Source organism: Pongo abelii, chromosome 19 (assembly GCF_028885655.2).
Source record: "Pongo abelii isolate AG06213 chromosome 19, NHGRI_mPonAbe1-v2.0_pri, whole genome shotgun sequence".
In the NCBI taxonomy this organism is placed as follows: Eukaryota; Metazoa; Chordata; class Mammalia; order Primates; family Hominidae; genus Pongo; species Pongo abelii.
In genome coordinates, this window is record NC_072004.2 from 55,332,821 (window position 1) to 55,357,656 (window position 24,836).

Consider the following 24,836-nt stretch of genomic DNA (forward strand, 5'->3'; position numbering starts at 1 on the left):
AGAATATTTCATTTTAACTATTATACTTTCCAACTCCAGAATTTCAATTAGGTTTTTGTTAAGCAAATTTTATCTCTTTATTGATATTCCCTATTTAGTGAGGTGAGACATCATTCTCATAGTTTTTGACACAGTTTGCTTAGTTATTGAACATATTTGAACTAGCTTTCTCTCCTAAGGCATAGCTTTGTCTACTAAGACAAATGTCTGGGTTTCCTCAGGGAGAGTTTCTATTATTTTTTTCTCTTAGTTATACTTTCTTTGTTATGTGTCATGATTTTTGTTGAAAACAGTACATTTTAAATAATATAATGTGGCAAATATAGAAATCGGATTATTCTCCCTCTTCAAGGTATTTTGTTCTTGTAATTTTTCTAAAATAATCCTGTAAAGTCTGTATTCTGTCATGTGCGGTCATTGAAGACTGCTTGGTTAACTTAGTAGTCAGCTAATAATTAGACAGAGATTTCCTTAAATGTCTAGAACCATCACGTCTCCCATTCTTTGCCAAGAGTCTCTGCATATATTGGGGCATAATTTCAATCTTCAGCAAGGTAGGTAATAACTCTGATCTTGTTTTCACTTCCTGCTTCAGCAGAGCACCACGGTGATAGCTTAGGGCCTTTTCAGGTCTTTTCTTAGCATGTCCACATCACTGGTCACATGCACAGTCCTACACATATGCATGGCCCACTAAAATCCCAGGAATATGTCAGAACTTTAAAAGCTCTCTGTGGACATCGCATTCCTCAGCTTTTCTCTTTACATTTTTTGGCTAGCCTCTCACTTGCCCCAAATGTCATTCATTGTCTCAGGCAACTGTGAAGTTAAACAGCTGGCTGGGTGAGCTCTGAGTCAGGTCAAATAAAGATAGCCTTGTGAGTGGGGTCTTCCAGGAAACTCCCAGGTAGGTCACATAATTCTCTGGAAATGTACTCCAGACCTGTTTTGCTCCCTCCAATGACTGTCGGGTTGTTGGCTTTCCTCATGATTTCAAGCTGTTGGTTTTTAAGGCTATTGTGAACTTGGAGAGAGGTGAGAACAGAGCAAGTTAAAATACCACAAAGCTTACTGTTCTTACTACAATTCAGCTATTTTTAAGGAGCAAATGCTTCCTAGAATGCTGTAACTTTTGGTTAATACCCAGAGTTTTGATAAAGTTGCTTATTTTTGCCTATTTTCTCATTGCTTTTAGAAATTTCAGAGGTCTTTGTTCTGCCATTTTTGAGGACCCTACCCAATTTGCTGGCACTCTGTTGAGGACATCTTCATCTGTGTTTCAGAGGGATATTGATCTATAGTTGTTGTTGTTGTTGTTTTTTAACTTTTATTTTAGTTTCAGGAATACACGTGCAGGTTTGTTATAGAGGCAGATTGCATGTCATGGGGGTTTGTTGTGACAAATTGGGACAGATCATTTTGTCACCCAGGTAAAAAGCAGGATAGTATCCAACAGGTAGTTTTCCTTGAATGGTAGCTCAACTCTTAGTTCAAACAGCTTAATTTTAAGCTCTCCACCCTCAAGTAGGCCCTGGTGTCCATCGTTCCCATCTCTGTCCACATATACTCAATGTTTAGCTCCCGTGTATAAGTGGGAACATGTGGTATTTGGTTTTCTGCTCCTGCGTTAGTTCATTTAGAATAATGGCCTCCAGCTCCATCCATGTTGCTGCAAAGGACATGATCTTACTCTTTTTTATGGTTACATAGTATTCCATTGTGTATATGTACCACATTTTCTTAATCCAGTCTACTATCAATAGGTATTTAGGTTGATTCCACGTCTTTGCTACTGTGAATAGTGCTGCGATAAACATACAGATACATATGTCTTTATGGGAGAATGACTCACATTCCTTTGGGTATACACCCAATAATGGAATCGCTGGGTTGAACAGTACTTCTGCTTTAACTTCTTTCAGAAATCAACAAACTGCTTTCCACAGTGGCTGAACTAATTTACATTCCCACCAGCAGTACATATGCGGTCCCTTTTCTCTGTAATTTTGCCAGCATCTGTTTTTGTTTTTGTTTTTTTGACTTTTTAACGATAGCCATTCTGACTGTTGTGATATGTTATCTCATTGTGTATGTATGTGTTTTTGTTTGTTTGTTTTGAGACAGAGTCTCACTCTATTGCCCAGGCTAAAGTGCAGTGGCACAATCCCAACTCACTGCAAACTCCACCTCCCAGGTTCAAATGATTCTCCTGCCTTAGCCTCCCAAGTAGCTGGAATTACAGGTGTGTGCCACAACACCCGCCTAATTTTTCTATTTTTAGTAGAGATGGGGTTTTGCCATGTTGGGCAGAGTGGTCTCCAACTCCTGACCTCAAGTGACCTGCCCGCCTTGACCTCCCAGTGCTGAGATTATAGGCGTGAGCCACCACGCCCAGCCACATTGTGGTTTTGATTTGCATTTCTCTAATGATAGTGTGTTGAACATTTTTTCATATGCTTCTTGGCCACATGCATGTCTCCTTTTGAGAAATGTCTGTTCATGTCCTTTGGCCACTTTGTAATGGGGTTGTTTTTTGCTTGTCAATTTAAGTTCCTTATGGATTCTGGTTATTAGACGTTTGTAAGATGCATAGTTTGCAAACATTTTCTCCCATTCTGTGGGTTGTCTTTACTCTGTTGATAGTTTCTTTTGCTGTGCAGAAGCTCTTAAGTTTAATTAAGTCCCATTCGTCGATTCTGTTTTTGTTGCAATTGCTTTTGGTGTCTCCATGATGAAATCTTTGCTAGAGCCTATGTCCAGAATGATATTTCCTAGGTTTTCTTCAAGAGTTTTTAGTTTAAGGTTTCACATCTAAGTCTTCAATTCACCCTGAGTTGGTTGTTGTATATAGTGTAAGGAAGGGGGTCCAGTTTCAATCTTCTGCATACGGCTAGCCAGTTAGGTCCCACTTGTCAATTTTTGTTTTGTTGCAATTGCTTTTGAGGACTTAGTCACAAATTCTTTGCCAAATCTGATGTTTAGAACAGTATTTCCTAGGTTTTCTTCTAGGATTTTTATAGTTTGAGGTCTTACACTTAAATCTTTAATCCATCTTGAGTTCATTTTAATCCATCTTGAGTTGATTTTTGTATATGGTAAAAGGTAGGGGGTCCAGTTTCATTCTTTTGCATACAGCAAGCCAGTTACTCCAGCACCATTTATTGAACAAGGAGTCCTTTCCCCATTGTTTATTTTTGCTAATTTTGTCAAAGATCAGATGGTTGTAGGTGTGCAGTTTTATTTTTAGGCTCTTATAGTTTCTTTTTTTCCTCCCTTTTCCTTTTGTTTTTGTAGTCTTCATCTGGTTTGGTTGCTGGTTAATTCTGGTCTCATAAAATAAATTGGGAAGGATTGCATCTTCTACTTTTTAGAAGACATTATGTAAAATTTGTGTTATTTCTTCTTTAAATGTTTGGTAATATTTGCTAGTGAACACATCTGGGTGAATTTTTTAGAAGGCTTTTAACTATGAATTCTATTTCTTTGCTAGATAGCTATGCATGTTATCTATTTCATCTTGGGTGAATTTTGGTATTTTGTGGGTTTTGTGGAATTAATCTACTTCATCTAAGTTATCAAATGTATATGTATAGAGTTGTTCGTAGTATTCTCATATTATTCTTTTAATGCCTGTGGAGGCTGTAGTTATACTATTAATACCTCTTTTATTCCTGATATTAGTAATTGCGGCTTCTCTTTTTTTCTTTGTTAATTTTGCTAGAGGTTTATCAATTTTATTGATCTTTTCAAAGAGTCTATTTTTTTTCTTTTTCAATTTTTATTTTATTTTAGATTCCAGGAGTACATGTGCAGGTTTGTTACAAGGGTATATTGCATGATGTTGAGTTTGGAGTACAACTGAACCTGTTACCCAGAAAGCAAGCATAGAACACAATAGGTAGTTTTTCAACCCTTGCTTCCCTCCTTCTCTGCCTCCACTTAACATTCATTCCCTAGTGTCTATGTTGCCATCTTTAAGTCCATGCGTACCCATTGTTTATCTCCCATTTATAAGTGGGAACATATGGTATTTGGTTTTCTGTTTCTGTGTTAGTTTGCTTAGGATAATGGCCTCCAGTTGCATCCATGTTGCTGCAAGGACATGATTTCATTCTTTTTTAATGGCTGTGCAGTATTCCATGGTGTATATGTACCATATTTTCTTTATCTAGTCCACCGTTGATAGGTATTTGAGTTGCTTCTATGTCTTTGCTTTTGTGAATTGTGCTGTGATGAACACACAGCTGCGTGTGTCTTTTTGGCAGAATGATTTATTTTCCTTCGGGCATATAACCAGTAATGGGATTGCTGAGTTGAATGGTAGCTCAACTCTTAGTTCAAACAGCTTAATTTTAATTTCACTGATTTCATTATTTTTGTTACAATTCATCAATTTATACTTGTTTTTATTATTCCTTTTTTTCCTGTTTGCCTCACATTTATTTAGCTCTTCTTGTTCTAGCTTCATAAGGTAGAAACTAAGATCAAAGATTTGAGGACGTTTTTTCCCAAAATAAGCATTTAATGACATAAATATCCATCTGAGCACTGCTTTAGCTGCAGTCCTTACATTTTGATATGCTGTATTTTCATTTTTGATCAGTTCAAAATATTTTCTAATTTTACTTGAAACTTGCTGTTTTGCCTATGGATTATTTAGAAATATGCTGCTTAATTTCCAAGTATTTGGACATTTTTCTGTTATTGATTTCTAGTTTAAACTAGATTACTAGTTTAATTCCATTACAGTCAGAGAACATACTGGACTTGAGTTGGCTAATAATGTTGCTCAAGTCATCTATATCTTTATTAGTTTGTCTACTAGTTCTGTTATTGAGAGGAATTTTGAAGTTTCTAACTATAATTGTGTATTTGTCTATTTTTCTCTTCAGATCTGTCAGTTTTTGCTTCATGTATTTTGACACCCTGTTTTGGGGTGCATACACATTTATGATTCTTATGTCTTCTTGGTGAATTCACCCTTTTATCATTATGTAATGTTCTCTTTTATCCCTAATTTTATTTGCTTGGAATTCTACTTTATCTGGTATTATACAGTTACTTGAGCTAGATCATTGGTATTTTGAATTCTGATCTCCTTTCTTAATCTACCTATTAGTGTTTACTTTTCAGAGTTCTCAAACAGCTGCTCCACATATTCTGTCTAGGTTTTTTAGACTACTAAATATCCTTACTTCATCTTATCTAGGACTGAAACACCAGAACTATTTTTTAAAGTTAATTTTATCTTTGTAAATTTTATCAAAGAAACACAAACACACAGTTTTATGTTTTCAATGAAAAACATAACTGTCCTTTCCCCACCCACCTCCTGTTTACAATTCCCATTCCTCAGAAACAATTACTTTCAATATTTTAGGTAGCTCTTCTGGTTATTTATCTCCATATTTCTAAGGAACATTCATCCTACTACTACTTCTTGGTTTTTGAACTTTAGAACTTATGTACTGATTCTCTCCTGTGGAAGATGTTTATTTCTCTTATACCACTGATACTTCACCATCCCTTCCTGGGAATATTAACAACTGAGTCACATAGTGCACTATAATTAGATTTCCTTTATTGTACAAGACTTTTTGCCTTCCCTGGAGTTAATAACTGCCTCTTCTTTTTATGGATTAATTTTTAATGTTTTCTGTCATTAATTAATCCCCAAACCATGCCATAGCTGTAAAAATTCTTCCAAGTATGGTCAAACCTTCTATCCTCTGAACTCAATTTAGACTACTTGCTGCACTGTTATCATTCCAGAGTTTTCCTTCCTGGTTGTTTTAGGAATTATCTTTGCCTCTATTCTGGATTGGAACCCTAGTTCCCTGCATCCTTGATATTCCTTTTTGAATTTTTTTTTTATTTTGATGGAGCACATCTTCCAGTAACATCTTGAGAAAGTGTCCATTTGAAGCAAATGTTTTAGGTCCTTGTATGTTGAAGGCTTTATTTTGTCTTATAGTTTATTGATAGTTTGGCTCATGTAGACTTAAGTTACAAATCAAAAATTTCCCTAAAATATTTGAAGACAATTTCTTCTATTTTTTTGGTTTCAATGTTGCTTTTCAGAAGTCTGTTGTGATTCTGATTCTCTATCTTTTGTAAGATAGAGACCTGTCTTTTTGTCTTTGGAAGATTTTAAGACTTTTTCTTTATCCCTTGGTACTTGGAAAGGGCACAGTGAAGTGCTTTGTAGCTTTTCCTCCTTTACCTGTGCCTGAGTGAGCCCCTTCAACCAGGAAATCGTGTTACTCAATTCTGAGAAATTTTCTTGAGTTATTTCTTTGAGATGTTTCTTTCCTTTATTTTTTCTGTTCTCATGATCTGAGCCTTCTATTTATCAGAAGTTGGTTATTGCATACTGATCCTCTAATTTTCTAGTTCTTCTTTCCCACTTTCTCTTTTTCATCCGGAAAATTTCCATTTTATCTTCCAAGCCCTATTATGCATTTAAAAATTGTTGGTATCATGTTAATTTCTAAGAACTTTTTCTTATTCTTTTGTTCTTGTTTCATGGGGGCAATATGGTACATCTCTATGGATATTAAGATTTTTTTTTGAAGATTTCTCCTATCTGGGGGTTGGCAAACTATAGCCTATAGTGCCCACAAAAATAGCCCATGTCTTGTTTTTGTACAGCCTCCAATGTGTAGGAATGGTCTTCACATTTTTTTTTTTTGAGAAGGAGTCTCATTCTGTTGCCCAGGCTGAAGTGCAGTGGTGCAATCTCGGCTCACTGCAACCTCCGCCTCCCAGGTTCAAGTGATTCTCCTGCCTCAGCCTCCTCAGTAGCTGGGATTACAGGTGTGTGCCACCATACCTGGCTAATTTTTGTATTTTTAGTAGAGATGGAGTTTCACCATGTTGGCCAGGCTGGTCTCAAACTGCTGACCTCAAGTGATCATTTTTAAGAGGATTAAGGAAAAAACAAAAAATATGTGACAGAGACTGTATGTAGCCTGCAAAGCCTAAAATATACACAATAGTCCCCCACAGCCACAATCTTGCCTATGGTCAAAGTTACTCATGGTCAAATGTAGTCCAAAAATATTAAATGGAAAATTCCAGAAATAATTCATACATTTAAAAATGCATGCCCTTCTGAGTTGCATGATAAAAATCTCATGCTGTCCTACTCAGGATGTTAATCATCCCTTTGTCCACCATGTCCATGCTGTATACTCTTTTTGCCCATTAGTCACTTAGTAGCCATCTTGGTTATCAGATAGAAAAAACATAGTATACGTAGAGTTTGGTACTATCCATGGTTTCAGGCATTTAGTGGAGGTTGTGGAATCTATCTTCTGTGGACAAGGAGAGACTACTGTACTGTCTGGCCCTTTATAGAAAACACTGAACAATCCTTGTTCTAGTCTGTTGTGTTGTTTCTATTTTCTCAGAGTTCTTCTGCTCTGTTTTTGTTTGCTTTGTTGGACTTGTTTTGTTGTTGTTGTTTTGGTCTGTTTTTCATGTTGGACTTTCTTTGACAATCTGTTGAAGACTCTGCACTTACTTAAGAGTAAGGTACTAAAATACTGATTGGCAGCTCTGAATGTATGGGTAGAGCTTATAGGCTGGGAAGTTTGCTATAGGGTAATTTGGTAAGAACTGGGCCAATTTGTAGATATTTTCTCATGGGGTGGTCAGTTTCCCTAAAAAGGAATCTACATGCTTGGGAGATGTAAGACTGATTGTCAGCCTACTCAGAGCTGAAAAGAAAAGGGGGATGGAGTTCTCACATTCAGTATGTAGAATCCCTGTATATAATATTAACCTCCATCTTTAATACATCCTCAGCTGTGCCTGGTGTTGAAGAATACAGAGACTCTGTTGTTCAACCTTTCCAGAAGTAAACCTGGGTGAGGAAGGGGGCTAATTGTTTCTTATACTAATTTGCAACCAAGCCACCTGTTTTTAAACCTTACTTTCATTGACATTTTAGATTGCTCCAAATCCTAGGCTTTTTCATGCATGAATCTGAAAGTTCTTGTTGACTATCATCAATGTAGATTTAAATTTCAGCTTTCCCTTGCCTGCTAAGTCATTCAGTCATTCAGCTGTTTTCCAGTGTTCAAAATTTGTTGATATCGCTTGTCTGTAACTGTCTCCTCTCTCTCTTTGTAACATTGTAGGTTTGACATTTTCATTCCTTTATTATCATAGGATTTTGAGGGGGTGAAGAGTAACATAAATGTTCAATTTTTCTACAAAGACTTCAAAAATCTAAATTTTATAGGGCATTATTTTTTGATATTATTTTAAAGTAAACTATAGGCTCCAAGGCAACAGACCATAACACTGGGAAGGATAGGAAGAAGATTAATATTGTCAATACTACAGAAGAGTATTGAAAGTCAATGGAAAGTCAGTGTGCCACTGTATTTTGGTTCCAGTTTGATTTATGTTTAAAGCATTCTGTGGTATGGTAGAAAGGTATTTCTGTTAATGAAACAATTCAAAGAAAAAAGATTTCACCTTTTCTTTTTACCATTGTTTTCAAACTGCCTTGCTTAAATGAATTATGCCCGCTTGAGATAAAGATTATACTTTCAGTAAAGCAACAAAGACTAGTTAGGAAACTCATAGTGCAGTTGTAACCTGGTTGCAAAACCATCTGGTGTGTTTCCAAAGGCTGTTCTTATATTTCATAGACTTATATTACTTCAAATACTCTAACAGTCCCATGTGTGCTTAAAAAAATTAACATTAAAAAGAATCCATTGGTTTCTGCTTACTTTAGATCTTCTGTATCCCTTACAAGAAGAGTGCCTCAGAGTATAAGCACCTTTTCTGTCAATCAATATACATTATGAGTTTTATTAAGTAACATAAAACATTTGCTTGATCTTTATTTTTTTAATTTAAAAAATTTTACTTATTGATTGGTTTTAAAAGCATAAGTTCCTTTGTAACAAATTATTAATTATTGACATTATTCCCTGAAAATCAGTAAAATGATAGCTGGGCTCTCCATCTTAAAAAATTAATAAAATTCTAAAAGTACAGTATTATATATCAATACTATAAATACATGATTTTTATGATATTCCAGGAAAGCATGTTTTGAAGCTCTAAAAGCTCTCTGGGCAATGTTGTATGGCAGGAAAAAGCACTGAACCTCACATTTTTCACTAATTCAACAAGCATTTGAGACTCGGTTGCTGAGAATGTAAAAACATGTAACACATGTTCAAGGAAGAAAACAGATAGGCTATTACAATACAGTGAGATATGTGCTATAATACAGATAGCAACCAAAATGCTATAGGTTTACTAAGGTATAAATAACTCTAGTTGGAGAAGTTTTAAAGGTCCTCATAAAGGACATGACTTTCAATGACGTTTTGATTGCTAAATTTGCCAAATGAATTGTATGACAACTTATAAGCCAAGGAAAGCATAATGAAAGAATATAGCATGTTTGATAGTTTAATAGTGACATGTTTAATAGTGAAAAATTCGGTGGCTAGAGGTAGAGGATAAGGATGAAAAAGCAGGTATTACAGTTTTAGAAGTGGATGGGACCAAGATGTAAAGGGCCATTTAGTAGCCATGTGGCCTCAGAAAAATAATTTAATTTCTCAAAACCAGTTTAAAAACAACTCAGGCTGAGGCAGGTGGATCATCTGAGGTCAGGAGTTTGAGACCAGCCTGGCCATCATGGTGAAATCCCGTCTCTACTAAAAATATAAAAATTAGTTGGGCATGGTAGTACGTGCCTGTAATCTCAGCTACTCAAGAGGTTGAGGCAGGAGAATCGCTTGAACTTGGGTGGAGGAAGATGCAGTGAGCCAAGACTGCGCCACTGCACTGGGTGACAGAGGGAGACTCCATCTCAAAAAAAAAAAAAAACATAGCAAATCAAATAAAACATCAAGTAGCAACATGCATTGCTATTGGAAGTGATTGGTAGAAGAATCAAATGAGATAATCTATGTGGAAAAGGTTTGTAAATGAGAAAACCACATACAAATATAACTTTTGTTTCACATGGTTTCTTGAAATTCAAGGCATTGCTTATACTAAAAGGAAGAAAAAAATCAACTGAGGTAAGAATATTTATTTTCCACAAATTGAGTATAATGACTAAAAGTCAACAATTTCAAAAATATATTCAAGCTCCCCTAGAAACTATTAGCTGAATATTAAAATTCAAAAAAAAAAAAAAAGTCAGTCAGCTGGGAGACACAAAGTAAGCAGATGTGATGCTTCAATAACCTGCAGTGCAACTTGATTCCAAGTAAAATGGGATTTCTAGGGAGAAAAGGGGAGCAGGATCTCTGTAGCTTAACCATAGACCTTAATCACTCAGTTTGAAGAAAAGCACACGCAGAATACCATTCTAAAATGATGGGGAGTGGCTGGGTGTGGTGGCTCACGCCTGTGATCTTAACACTTTGGGAGCGTGAAGCGGGAGGATCACTTGAGGCCAGGAGTTCAAGACCAACCTGGCCAACATAGTGAAACCCTGTCTCTACTAAAAATACAAAAATTAGCCAGGTATGGTGGCATGTGCCTGTAATCCCAGCTACTCAGGAGGTTGAGGTAGGAGAATCGCTTGAACCCGGGAGGTAGAGGTTGCAGTGAACTGAGATCGTGCCACTGCTCTCCAGCCTGGGCAACAGAGCAAGACTCTCTCTCTCAAAAAAAAGTAATAATAATAATAAAAATAAAAATAAAAAATAAAATGATGGGGAGTACAGTGGGTGACATGTTCTAGGGCTTAAATCTAGTTGTTGTAGTCTTATGTCTAAGCTATACACAAATACACATAGCTTATGTATTTGCATATATATACATATAGCTATGTCTAAGCTATACACAAATCTGAACTCACATGCAATCTGGTTTACAAATGGGCTAATTTAAGTACACAAGACACCAGAAAAATAAAAATTTTTGACTTGACTGGGTAAGATTATGATTAGTTGTGGGACTTCTGGTTGAAGTGCAAATATGTCAATTGGTCATGTTTTCATGATTTTACTCTTAACCTATCTCTTTTTTTTAGATGGAGTCTCCCTCTGTTGCCCAGGCTGGAGTGCAGTGATGCAATCTTAGCTCAACGCAACCTCCACCTACCAGGTTCAAGCAATTCTCCTGCCTCAGCGTCCCCAGTAGCTGGGACTACAGACGCACACCACCACGCCCAGCCAATTTTTGTATTTTTAGTAGAGACGGGGTTTCACCATGTTGACCAGGCTGATCTCAAACTCCTGACCTCAGGTGATCCGCCTGCCTCCGCCTACCAAAGGGCTGGGATTACAGGCATGAGCCACCTCACCTGGCCCAACCTGTTTCTATGAATTATCCAAATGCCTTACAGCTTCACTGGGAAATAAATAATTACATGGTTAATTAAAATGTCATGGAGAATATAAAATATTAATTTGTGCCCTGAACACGGTGGCTCACGCCTGTAATTCCAGCACTTTGGGAGGCCAAGGCGGGCGGATCACAAGGTCAAGAAATCGAGACCATCCTGGCCAACATGGTGAAACCCCATCTCTACTAAAAATACAAAAATTAGCCGGGCGTGGTGGTGCGAGCCTGTAGTGCCAGCTACTTGGGAGGCTGAGGCAGGAGAATCACTTGAATGCAGGAGGCAGAGGTTGCAGTGAGCTGAGATTGTGCCACTGTACTCCAGCCTGTCTACAGAGCGAGATTTCATCTCAAAAAAAAAAAAAAAAAAAATTAATTTGCACAAAACCTAATTATAGCATTTACAAATTGGACGTTGATGCCCTACAATATGAAATTAAGGGATAGTAATGCACCACATAATGATGTTTCAGTCAATGTGAAGTGCATATATGATAGTGGTCCCATAAGATGATAATGGAGCTGAAAAATTCCTATCACCTAGTGATGTCACCATTGTAACATTATAGCACAATGCATTACAAGTGCTTGCAGTGATGCTGGTGTAAACAATCCTACTGTGCTGCTAGTCTTATAAAAGTATAGCACATACAATTATGTATGGTATACAATACTTGATAACAATAATAACTATGTTACTGGTTTGTGTATTTACTATACTGTACTTCTTATCAGTAGAGTGTACTCCTTTCACTTATATTTTTAAAAAAGTTAACTATAAAACAGCTTCAGGCAGATGCCTCAGGAAGAATTCCAGAAGAAGGCATTGTTATTATAGGAGATGACAGCTCCATGCATGTTATTTATTGGTCCTGAAGACCTTCCAGTGATTCAAGACATGGAGGTAGAAGACAGGGATATTAATGCTCCTGATCCTGTGTAGCCCTACGCTACTACATGAGTGTTCATGTCTTCATTTTTTTTTTTTTTTTTGAGATGGAGTGTTGCTCTGTCACCCAGGTTGGAGTGCAGTGGGGTGATCTCGGCTCACTGCAGCCTCCACCTCCCGGATTCAAGTAATTCTCCTGCCCCAGCCTCCCAAGTAGCTGGGATTATAGGCACCTGCCACCACATCCAACTAGTTTTTGTATTTTTAGTAGAGATGGGGTTCACTATGTTGGCCAGGCTGGTATCGAACTCCTGACCTTAAGTGATCTGCCCACCTTGGCCTCCCAAAGTGCTGGGATTACAGGCTTCAGCCATTGCGTTCCCCATGTCTTCATTTTTAACAGAAAAGTTTAAAAAGTAAAAAAATAAAAAATAAAAATTTAAAAAATAGAAAAAGCTTATAGAATAAGGATATAAAAAATTATTTTTGTACAGCTGTATAATTTGTGTTTTAAGCTAAGTGTTGTAAAAGAGTCAAAAAGGTAAAAAAAAAAAAAAGATAAAAAGTTTATAAAGTAAAAAAGTTACAGTAAGCTGGGCACAGTGGCGTGTGCCTGGAGTTCCAGCTACTTGGGAGGCTAAGGTGAGAGGACTGCTTGAACCCAGGTGTTCGAGACCAGCCTGGGCAACATAGTAATACCCCATCTCTCAAAAAGAAAAAGTCAGAATAAGCTCAGGGTAATTTTTATTGAAAAAATAAAAATAAATAAATTTAGTATAGCCTAAGTGTACAGTGTTTATAAAGCCTACAGTTAGTGTACAATAATGTCCTAGGCCTTCACTTTCACTCACTACTCGGTCGACTCACTCAGAGCAACTTATAGTCCTGTAAGCTCTGTTCGTCGTAAGTGCCATATACATTTGTACCATTTTTAATATACTGTATTTCTATACCATATCTTTACTGTACTTTCTCTACATTTATATACTCAATTACTTATCCTTGTGTTACAATTGTCTACAGTACAGTAACATGCTGTATAGGTTTGTGATCTAGGAACAATAGGCTATACCATATAGCCTATATGTGTAGTAGACTATACTATCTAGATTTCTGTAAGTACATTTTATAATGTTCCCACAACAATGCAATTGCCTAACAACTCACTTCTCAGAATATATCCCTGTCATTAAGTGATGCATGACTGTATAAAATGATGATTTAAAAATGAGTTTCACAAAGCACAAATCTTAATGGGCAAGAATATTCAGAAGTAGGAGAATCATGATTAAATGTTTAGTTGGTGTTAATTCTTTAGGATCACGACTATAGCTTGTTTTAACCCTTCTTCAATGATTTGCTAACTTTTTTTTTTTTTTTTGAGACAGGGTCTGGCTCTGTTGCCCAGGCTGGAATGCAGTGGCATGATTTCGCCTCACTGCAACCCCCACCTCCCAGGCTCAAGCGATCCTCCTACCTCAGCCTCCCGAGTAGCTCACATCTGTAATCCCAGCACTTTGGGAGGCTGAGGTGAGTGGATCACTTGAGGCCAGGAGTTCCAGACCGGCCTGGCCAACATAGTGAAACCCCATCTCTACTAAAAATACAAAAATTAGCTGGGCATGGTGGCACAGCCAGCTACTCAGGAGGCTGAGGCAGGAGAATTGCTTGAACCCGGGTGGTGGAGGATGCAGTGAGCTGAGATCACGCCACTGCACTCCAGCCTGGGTGACAGAGTGAGACTGTCTAAAACAATAATAATAATAATAATAAAAAGTAATTATTTTATTTTTTCTTTAATTATTAAATATCCTTCAGTTTCAATGTTATCCTTCAACATTATCACTATACATAAAAGACACAAGAAAGTATAGATAGTAATCACATTGTTATCTAAACCTTACAAATAACATTAAAATGAAAATGATATTTTTTTCTGTCATATGTCTTCTTTACATAGAAGCAGAATGAAAAATTGTGCAACTACAAAAGCTCACTGGGCAGTAAAATAGATTTTGTTTCTATTTGATGATATTTTAACAGATACACAGATTCCATACTGAAAGTACACTTTCAAATAGAATATCTCCCTCACACTGGCTGGTATATCAATTTTCTTCCCTGACATTTTGGGGGAGGTGAGGAGAGAGGTCTGTTTATCTATAAAATTGTTATCTGAGCTTTGATGTTCACAAGACAAAACTTTTTTGATTTGATAAGCTTTCTTTAACAAATATTTACTGAGCATCTTTGTGTGCTATTCATTGTTAGATCAAACATAAAATTTCTTTAAACTTTAGCAAACTGTGAGTTTTGTTTTGGGAATAACTTATTCTTATTTACTCTTTTCAAATTCTCCTTGTGACAGCTATCATTGAATACATACCAGTTCCTACAGTTCCAGTTAAATAAAATTTTACCAAGTTTATTATAAAGAGTAAAGTAGCAAGACTAGCTTTATATATATAGCCCTGTCACAGATAATATTATATTAAATTTCACTCCACTTACCTACCAAGGGCCTGGTTTAAGGCCCTGTATGCTTGAATTTCATACCACTGACGGCCAGGTAGAAGACCTCTCAATTTTGAATGGTGGTCATTGTATTGTCGTTTTAGTTCAACCTAATAATTTTAAAATATATTTTAAAAATTAGTAGATAATTAAAGCTCATTTTAAACATCATATTAACTTCTAACAGTTTGAATATACATATTTTTAGGGTAGAGATTTTATTTTGTTTTTCAGTACTGATTTTTTTCGTTTCATTTAAAATAGTTTTATTTAGCTTCACATTCCTTAAATTACCTAATGCATATAACTAATCAGCTGTGTGATCTCAAGCAGTTTTATTGAACTTACATTCATTAAATCCACACAATTTTCAGTGTACAAGTAGATGAGTTTTGACATATATAGTAATGTAACCACCATCATAATATAGAACATTTTCATCACCCCCAAAAGTTCCCTCTTATCCCTTTACAGTAAATTTCTTTCTTCCACTGCTGGCCCTGGCAACCACTGATCTGCTTTCTGTTTTGCGCTTTATAGAATTTCATATAAATATTATCATATACTATGTAAGGACTTGTGACTTTTTTCATTTAATATACTTTTAGAATTCATTCATGTTGAAAGGTTTATAAGTAGTTCATTCTTTTACATTTATCCAGTCTGGTAATCTCTGCTTTTTAATTGCAATGTTTAGACCATTTACATTTAATATAGTTATTGTTATGACTGGGTTTAAGACTACCACCTTGCTTCCCCCCCATCCCCCAATCTGTACCATTTTGTTTTTATCTTTTGGATCAATCAAGTTCCCCCCCCCAATTAATGCTTCCATATTATTTCCACTACTGGATTATTAGCTATGTCTTTGTGTGTGTGTGATTCCTCTAGGGTTTATGATATACATCCTTATTAGTCTACCTTAAAATAATATTTTACCACTTCACATATGATGTAAAAACAATACCACAATATACTTCCATTTCCTTTTATTGTCCTTTATGCTATTGCTGCCATACATTTTAGTTTTATACATGCTATAAACCCATAAAACATTTTGATTATGCTTTAAACAGTACATTATCTTTTAATTTTAAATAAGTTTATAATTTTGAAATAAGTTTAGATTTACAGAAAAGTTCCAAAGATAGTACAGAGATTCTTTATACCCTTTACCTAATTTCCCCTAATGTTAACATCTTATATTACTATAGCTCATGTCAAATTAAGAAATTAACATTAGTACATTAGTATTAAATAATCTATGTATTTTATTCAGATTTCCGTTTTGTCCCAAAAGATTATCTTTTAAAAGATACTGTATTTACCCACAGATTTACCATTTCTGGCACTCTCTTTTTCTTACGTAGATTTAAATTTCCATCTGGTATCATTTTTCTTCTACCTGAAGAACTTTCTTTAATATTAGTAGTGCAGGTTTGCTAGCAATGAGTTCTTTCAGCTTTTGTTTTTTCTGAAAAGCCTTCACTATCTTCATTTTTAAGAGATTGTCCCACTTGATCAAGAATTCTAAATTGACAGGTTTTTTTCTTTTGTTAAAGATGGCTTTTCATTATTTTCTTATTTGCATAGTTCTGAATAAAAAATATGCTATTGTCCTATTTCTGTAATGTCCCCCTTTCTTTTAGCGACTTTGGATTGGATTACAATGTGCTGTTGTGTGTATTTTGCTTGAGTTTTATTAAGCTTCTTGGACCTGTGGGCTTATAGTTTCTATCAAACTTGAAAATTTTTCAGCCATTATTTCTCTAAATATATATATTCTCCCACCTTGAAACACTTTCTTCTTCTTTAGACTCCAATTACAACTCTATTAGACTACTTTATATTACTCCACATGTCACTGACCCTCTTTTTTTTCACTTTACACTTCATTTTGGATAATTTTTATTTATAAGATTTCAAGTTCACCAAATTTTCCTTCTGCAGTGTCTAATCCATCCAGTGTATTTTTTGTTTCATATTGAGAGATTTCACATAGGTTTTTAAAAAATAGCTTCTGTTTCTCTTTTCAGTATGCTTATGTTTTCTTCTATCTTCTTTGAACTTACAGAGCATAAAACATAAGATATTTTAAAAATCCTTGTCTGCTAGCCAGTTCTAACATCTCTGTCATTTCTGGTTTTGTTTCTATTGATTGATTTTCCTCTGTATTACGGGTTAAATTCTCTTCTTTGCATGCCTGCTAATTTTTGATTGGATACTAGACATTGTGGGCATTAAGTCAGTGGTTACTGGATTTTGTTGTGAATGCAATTAGGGTACTTGGAACCAGTTCATTCTTTGGCAGCTTTGTTAGGGAAAGTCAAGAGCAGCCTTTAGTCTAGGGCTAATTTATCCCCCATACAAAGGTGAAACTCTACTGATGACTGTATCAAGTACCCCATGTGTTATGAAGTTTTTCTCTTCTGGCTGCTGGGAACTCAAACTATTCCCAGACTCTGTGAGCTCTAGGAATTTTTCTGCCTACTTATTTCCCTGGCCTTATGTAGCTTCCTCTCATGTATATGCCAATCAGTACTCGACCAAAAACTCAAGGGGACACCTGTGCAGATACCTGGAGCTTTCTCTCTATGTAGCTCCATCCTCTCTAGTACTCTGCCTTGCAAATTCTAGCTGCCACGGACTTTCCCTAAACTTTATCTGTTTAACTCAGTGTGACCACTGAGCTCTGTTTGAGTTTATTCTCCCTGCACTGTGGCCTAGTAATTGTCTCCAGGTAATAATCTGGTGCAACTGTACTATTCCAGGACAAGTATATCAAATGCTACAGTTGTCCCTTGGTATCCATGGGTGACTGGTTTCAGAACTTCCCTCAGATACCAAAATCCATGGATGCTCAAGTCCTTGATATAAAATGACTTAGTATTTGCATAACCTATGCATATCTTCCTTTATACTTTAAATAATCTCTGGATTACTTTAATAGCTAATATGATGTAAAGCTATGCAAATAGTTGTTACATTGTAGTGTTTAGGGAATAATGACAAGAAAAGAATCTGTACATGTTCAGTACAGAAGCAATTTTTTTTCAAATATTTTTTATTCACACTTAGGTGAATCCACAAATGCAGAACCCATAAATACAGAGGGCCAATTGTGTATTTTTGTGGTAGAAGCCTAAATAAAGATATGTGGAGTTACTTTCTTGAAGGAAATCATTATATTGAAGAGACATTGGCCCCCCTATGTTTACTGCAGCACTATTCTCAATAACCAAGATATGGAATCAACCTAGGTATCCAACAACAGATAACTGGATAAAGAAAATGTGGTATATATACACAATGGAATACTAAACAGTCATAAAAATGAATGAAATACTGTTATTCACGGCAACATGGATGGAACTGAGGACAGTACCTTAAGTGCAATAAATAAAAAACATAAAGTTAAACACCACATGTTCTTGCTCATATGTGGAAGCTTAAAAATGTTAATCTCAGCCGGGCGTGGTGGTTCACACCTGTAATCCCAGCCCTTTGGGAGGCCAAGGCGGGCGGATCACCAGGTCAGGAGATCGAGACCATCCTGGCTAACACGGTGAAATCCCGTCTCTACTAAAAATACAAAAAATTAGCTGGGCGTGGTGGCGGGCACCTGTAGTCCCAGCTACTCGGGAGGCTGAGGCAGAAGAATGGCATGAACCCGGGAGGCAGAGCTTGCAGTGAGCCAAGATTGTGCCACTGCACTCCAGCCTGGGCGACAGAGCAAGACTCTGTCTCGAAAAAAAAAAAAAAAGGTTAATCTCATAAAAATAAAAAGTAGAACAGAGGATACTAGCAGATGGGAAGGGGAGAAAGAAGGGAGGGATGGGGAGATATTTGTTTTTTGTCTTGTTTTTTTGAGAGACAGGGCCTCAGTGTGTCACCCAGACTGGACGGCAGTGGTGCGATCATGGCTTACTTCAGCCTTGACCTCCTGGGCTCAAGTGATTCTCCCACCTCAGCCTCCCAAGTAGGTTGGACTACAGGTGTGTGCTGCCATGCCTAGCCAATTTTTTTCTTTTTTAATTTTTATACAGATGGGTTCTTGCTATGTTGCCTATGATGGTCTCCAACTCATAAGCTCAAGAAAACCTCTCACCTTGGCCTCCCAAAGTGCTAGGAATACAGGCATGAGCCACTGCCCCTGGCTGAGATTTGTTAAAGGATATAAAGTTACAGCTAGATAGAAGGAATAAGTTCTAATCTTTTATACCACAGTAGGATGACTATAGTTAACAATATTACATCATTTCAAATAACTAGAAGGAGGAGATTACATGTTCCCTACACAAAGAAATGATAAATGTTTGAGATGACAGATATGCTAATTACCCTGATCTAATCAATAAACATCATATGTATCAAAACATCACTGTGTACCCTATGAATATGTACAATAATTATCTGTCAACTAAAAAATAAAATAAAGAGTAAACTTCTTGGAAACATTTTAGACTTTCAAGATGTATTAACAAAACTTATACAGTAGTTCCCTCTTAGCTGCAGTGGTTTAAGTTAGCTGCGGTCAACTGTGGTCCAAAAATATTAAATAAAAAATTCCAGAAATAATTTATGTTTTAAATTGCCCAATGTTCTGAGTAGCATGATGACATCTCATGCTATCCTGCTCCATCCCACTCAGATGTGAATCATCCATTTGTCCAGTGTATCCATGCTGTACATACTACCCACCAGCAGTTAGTAGTTACTTAGTAGCTGTCTAGGTCTAATCGAGTGTCATGGTATTGCAGTGCTTAGGTTCAAGTGACCTCTATTTTACTTAATAATACTTTACTAAATTGTAAACCTACTCAAGAAAAAACAAAGTATTTTCCGTGTAGTCTACAACACTATTAACTTTTTTTTTTTTTTTTTGAGACAGAGTCTCGCTCCATCGCCCAGGCTGGAGTGCAGTGGCACGATCTTGACTCACTGCAACCTCCACCTCCCAGGTTCAAGCAGTTCTCCTGTCTCAGCCTCCCAAGTAGCTGGGACTACAGGCGGCCGCCACCATGCCTAGCTAATTTTTGTATTTTTAGTAGAGTTGGGATTTCACATTGTTGGTCAGGCTGGTCTCAAATGCCTGACCTCAGGTGATCCACCCGCATTGGCCTCCCAAAATGCTGGGATTACAGGTGTGAGCCACTGTGCCCAGCCACTGTTAACCTTTTTAAATAAAAGAACATGCTTTAGGAAAGAGAACAGTACACTTCTGAAAATCAGCTTTCAAATTGGGAGGTTAAAAATTTTTATCTTACTGTAAGAATAAAATCTAAGCTTTCTTTTGTTTTTTTTTTTACACGGAGTCTTGCTCTGTCACCAGACCGGAGTGCAGTGGCACGATCTTGGCTCACTGCAACCTCTGCCTCCCAAGTTCAAGAGATTCTCCTGCCTCAGCCTCCCGAGTAGCTGAGACTACAGGCGTGCACCACCACGCCCAGCTAATTTTTTGTATTTTTAGTACAGACAAGGTTTCACCATGTTGACCAGGATGGTCTTGATCTCTTGACTTTGTGATCCACCCACCTTGGCCTCCCAAAGTGCTGGGATTATGGGCGTGAGCCACTGTGCCTGGCCAAAATCTAAAAACCCAAAATCCCACCCTTTTTATTTTACATTCCCTCAAAAGAATCTGTCAAATTTCTAAAATGAAACTTTACAACTAGGATATAAAGGACATATAAAGGACATAGACTTTGCTTTTTTATTTTTTGGACAGAGTACCACTCTGTCACCCAGGCTGAAGTGCAGCGGTGCGATCTCAACTCACTGCAACCTCCACCTCCTGGGTTGAAGCGATTCTCCTGCCTCAGCCTCCCAAGTAGCTGGGATTACAGGCGCACGCCACCATGCCCAGCTAATTTTTTGTGTATATATATTTTTGTTTGTTTGTTTGTTTTAGTAGAGACAGGGTTTCACCATGTTGGCTAGGCTAGTCTTGAACTCCTGATCTCAGGTGATCCGCCTGCCTCAGCCTCCCAAAGTGCTGGGATTACAGGTGTGAGCCACCACGCCCAGCCAACTTTGCTTTTTTTTTCTTTTTTTTTTTGAGACGGAGTCTTGCTCTATCACCCAGGCTGGAGTACAGTGGCATGATCTCGGCTCACTGCAACTTCTGCCTCTTGGGTTCAGGTGATTCTCCTGCCTCAGCCTCCCGAGTAGCTGGGACTACAGGTGTCTGCCACCATGCCCAGCTATTTTTTTGTATTTTTAGTAGAGAGGGGGTTTCACTGTGTTAGCCAGGATGATCTTGATCTCCAGACCTGGTGATCCCTCCACCTCGGCCTCCCAAAGGGCTGAGATTACAGGCATGAGCCACTGCCCCCAGCCCAACTTTGCTTTTTAGGGCAACATAAGTAGTAAATGATAACATAACACCATAGTAAATATTATGATATGTAAATACCCTCCCTGGAAATTCAGCAATAAAGCACATGATAATTAAGACTATAAGAAAAAATACTTTTAAAATTCTGTCCAGCTGGGAAAAATATATGTATTTCCTACCTGTCTCTCAAAAATGTAACTAAAGCAGCTTCTCTTCTTTAACAATATTTTCCTCAAAGAAAGTTGACATCTACTTTGTCAGACATAATAGCTTATGTGTTTTCAAAATTTCCTACACCATGGACAGACCTGATACATTATAGTTGTCACTGTTCCAAAGACAACAGTTGCTCTAGGACGTATTAGTTATAAATGGAATATTTAGAGTGAATATGGCAACTATTAAATAAAATTATGACTCCTTGGTCTTTTATTTTTCATTAACATAATTAAAATTTTCTTTATGGCTACATTGTTTTAATTTATTGCAAATTTTCAAACACCTTTTACACTCCAAACGGCCTTTAAAATACTGCCAATATTTTACCCAGGGGAATTTATTTTAGATAAAAAGTTTAAAAACCTACAAAAAAACAAAAAACTCCCAAACAAAAAACAAAACCCTGAAATGAATTGTATATAAAGGTTAACTTTGAAATAGTTCTTATTACATAAACAGATTTTTTAAATTAATCAATAATAAAAATTACTTTGTGAGCTCACAGTTAATTGGAAAAAGCAAAACTAAGGGTTAAGAAAAGGTAGAAAGTGAGTACACCTCATTTTAATGACATCAGAATCTATTTCATTGTACACTTAGGGATTATCAAGTATGAAAATCAATGCCCAATTTAAAATGACATACAGCATATGTGAAAAAGCCAGTTTCTCCTGCCAGCAAATAGCCTAAATGTTAAGTAAACCAAAGGCTGGAAGGGATTAGTTGAAATGTCAAAAGACAACCTTTTACTTTTACCTGCTCATCCTTATAAACACATTCTTATCTCTCAGGCATGCTTTCCAAACAACTAGTTTCGATGTGCACCAGCAAAAGGCCCAAGGCAAGCTCTGCCATCTTGTAACTGTCAAAGAGATTAGTCTTTGATCTATTTGGGAGGTCATGCCCACATTCACATTACCTTATAATCTAACAACATTATACCTGTTGACCAATGCTTCCTTAATGCCTAATGAGACAGACATTTTACATTATGGAAGTTAACTGTGAATGTTTTTTCTAAGTTTTGACAGAAAGTAAACACCATAAACTGAGCTCAAGTGTGGTTTGGGAAGATGATCTTTTAGATCAGTTAATATTACTTTTCAAATACATTTTACAAGCCTTTCCCAAAATAGAAAGCTATACTTAATTGTACTTTCTGGAAACAGTTTAAACCACTTGCTCCCCATCCCCGATAAATTAGTGTATGTGTAATTTTGGAGGGGTGTGAAGAGCAGGAAAAGACAAACTATTTTATTAAAAGTTGCAAACTGAAGGCCCATAGTTGTGTTTTGTGTGGCCCTTACTGTGGCTTAAAATAATTAAAATTTATTTGCTACCATCTAAAACTTTGGCTATCTCACCACTGTCCTCAACTAACCCACTCATTTAAATAACCTGTTTAATTCATGTAGCTGCTTGAGTTTGCAACCCATTGGTTCAGATGCTGCATAGATTCACAAAAATTTATCATTTCATAATTGAAGGTCAAGTTTGTACCAAATGTAAAGCACCCTTACTATGATAGTTTTTAGGCAAATAAATATATATCTGCATCAAAATCTAACCTAACTGACATAAGTAGAAATAAGATCCTCAATAGCAAAGGCATTGATAATTAAGACTGAGGCAGTTTAGAATTGGGTAAAAATACCCAATAGACAGATGGCATTCAAGCAGAAGTTATATGATTTTGGATTCTGATTTTTACCATTATATCATAATGTACTTGAGATCAAACAGAAAGTTTCTTAAGTTCTCCATGCCTTGGTTTTATTGGAAACGGTATAAGTAGCAGAGCACTTATAGCAGCAATAGACAATATGAAATAATCTAAAAGATTATACTCTATATGTCAACAAGAAATTAAGGTCACAATTATTAACATTAGACTTTTTCAACTTTCAGTCAAACTCAACAATGTTGGTCTTAAATAACTTTGTACAAAAGTAGCCTTTTTAAAGTTTATCAGTAGCTTCTGAAAAAATAAGTGGTGTGATAAATATGAGCTGGAACTATAAATGCATCTCTTCATTTTACTGCTGCTTCACATGAAAGATGGTGGATTTTATCCCAGCTCATACCAATACATATTATGATTTCAGTAATAAATGCCTTCCTGAAAGCAATCAATAGAAGAATATAATTTTTTTCTTGTATGTAAGCTTGAAGACAAAAGTTCAAGCCTCCAAATGAGACTAAGGACAAATAATCAGCTGAACTACATAATTAAAAATATTAAGAAAACTTTGCTTCAGAAAAATAAACGCATTTGTCTAGCAAACACTCGAGTAGAGCAGTTTTATCTTTAGCCAAGGTGCAGGGCCTAAAGCCTAAACATTTACAGCAAACCAAATCTGGAAGACAGAGTCTGTGCATTAGAGACATTTGCTGCTCCGTATCATCATAGTGTAAACACTTCTATCAGGGTATCACAATATAAATTCCAATGGTTAGAATTATAAACTCAGCATAAGATCTTGTATGTGATATAATTTAGCTAGATTAAAAAGAATATAGCTGGTTTTATTTCATCTGGCATATTTTCAAGATTTCTGACACAGTTAACCAAATAGAGTATGTGTGTGTGTATATACACTTTTTTTAAATGGGGAAAATGAGTTAGTTTCTGCCAAGAGTTAAGAAGCCAGGCTCCCTTTTAAATAATAATGATAAAAGCACATTAGAAATGGTTTTTAGTTGTTACTTACTTTCCCTGTTACGTTACAACTTGACCACAATAATCTATCAAGACATAGTAACAGCAATATATTTCACATATGCTTTAAGACTGTTTTAGATAAGGTGCTTCTTTTGGTAGAGAAATCTATATTAAACTTAGTATCACTAATTGTCAGTGTTGACTAAAATAACCTGGATATTTCCAACTTAAGAAACAGAACAAAATATATCCCTCTGAAATCAGGTATCTCCTCTTCTCAACATATTCAGCCTCAACTGGTTATAAAAATATAACCAGTTTTTCCTATTAAAAAGTTAATACTCTAAGACATGCAAGAAATCTTAGCATGCTTATTCTGTAAAGGGCTAAGTTAAGTTTTTATTTTTATTTTTTAGAGACAAGGTCTTGCTCTGTCGCCCAGAATGGAGTGCAGTGGCATGGTCATAGGTCACTGCAACCTCCAACTCCTGGGTTCAAGCAATCATTCTGCTTCAGCCTCCTCAGTAGCTAGGACTTACAGATACGTGCCACCACACCTGGCTAATTAAAAAAAAAATTATTTTAGAGATGCAGTCTCACTACATTGCTCAGGCTGGTCTTGAACTCCTGGCCTCAAGCAATCCTCCTGTCTTGGCCTCCCAAAGCTCTGGGATTAAGGTGTTATCCACCGTGCCTGGCCTAAAAAATTCTTTTTAAGAGTAATGACCTTTGTGTCAATCTAGTTAGGTTATCCATGTTAAAATATTACTCAATCAAAACTGCAAATGTTTAAATTATCATCTCTAGAACATGCCACCATTCATGTTATAGTTTATTTTGAGGAAGAAGGTATAATGGAAAAAAAGAAAAAGCACATGGCT

At 36.4% G+C, this 24,836-nt stretch overlaps 1 protein-coding gene across 8 annotated transcripts in view; it reads right to left on the reverse strand.

The window, feature by feature from the left end:
- BRIP1 (BRCA1 interacting helicase 1) overlaps positions 1-24,836 on the reverse strand; it is a 182,216-nt gene that overhangs the window by 19,858 nt on the left and 137,522 nt on the right. For all 8 annotated transcript variants that reach the window (XM_024235622.3, XM_024235621.3, XM_024235620.3 and 5 more), the window contains one exon: positions 14,735-14,847. In XM_024235622.3, the coding sequence (XP_024091390.3) occupies positions 14,735-14,847 (113 nt within the window). The remainder of the gene's footprint in view (positions 1-14,734; positions 14,848-24,836) is intronic.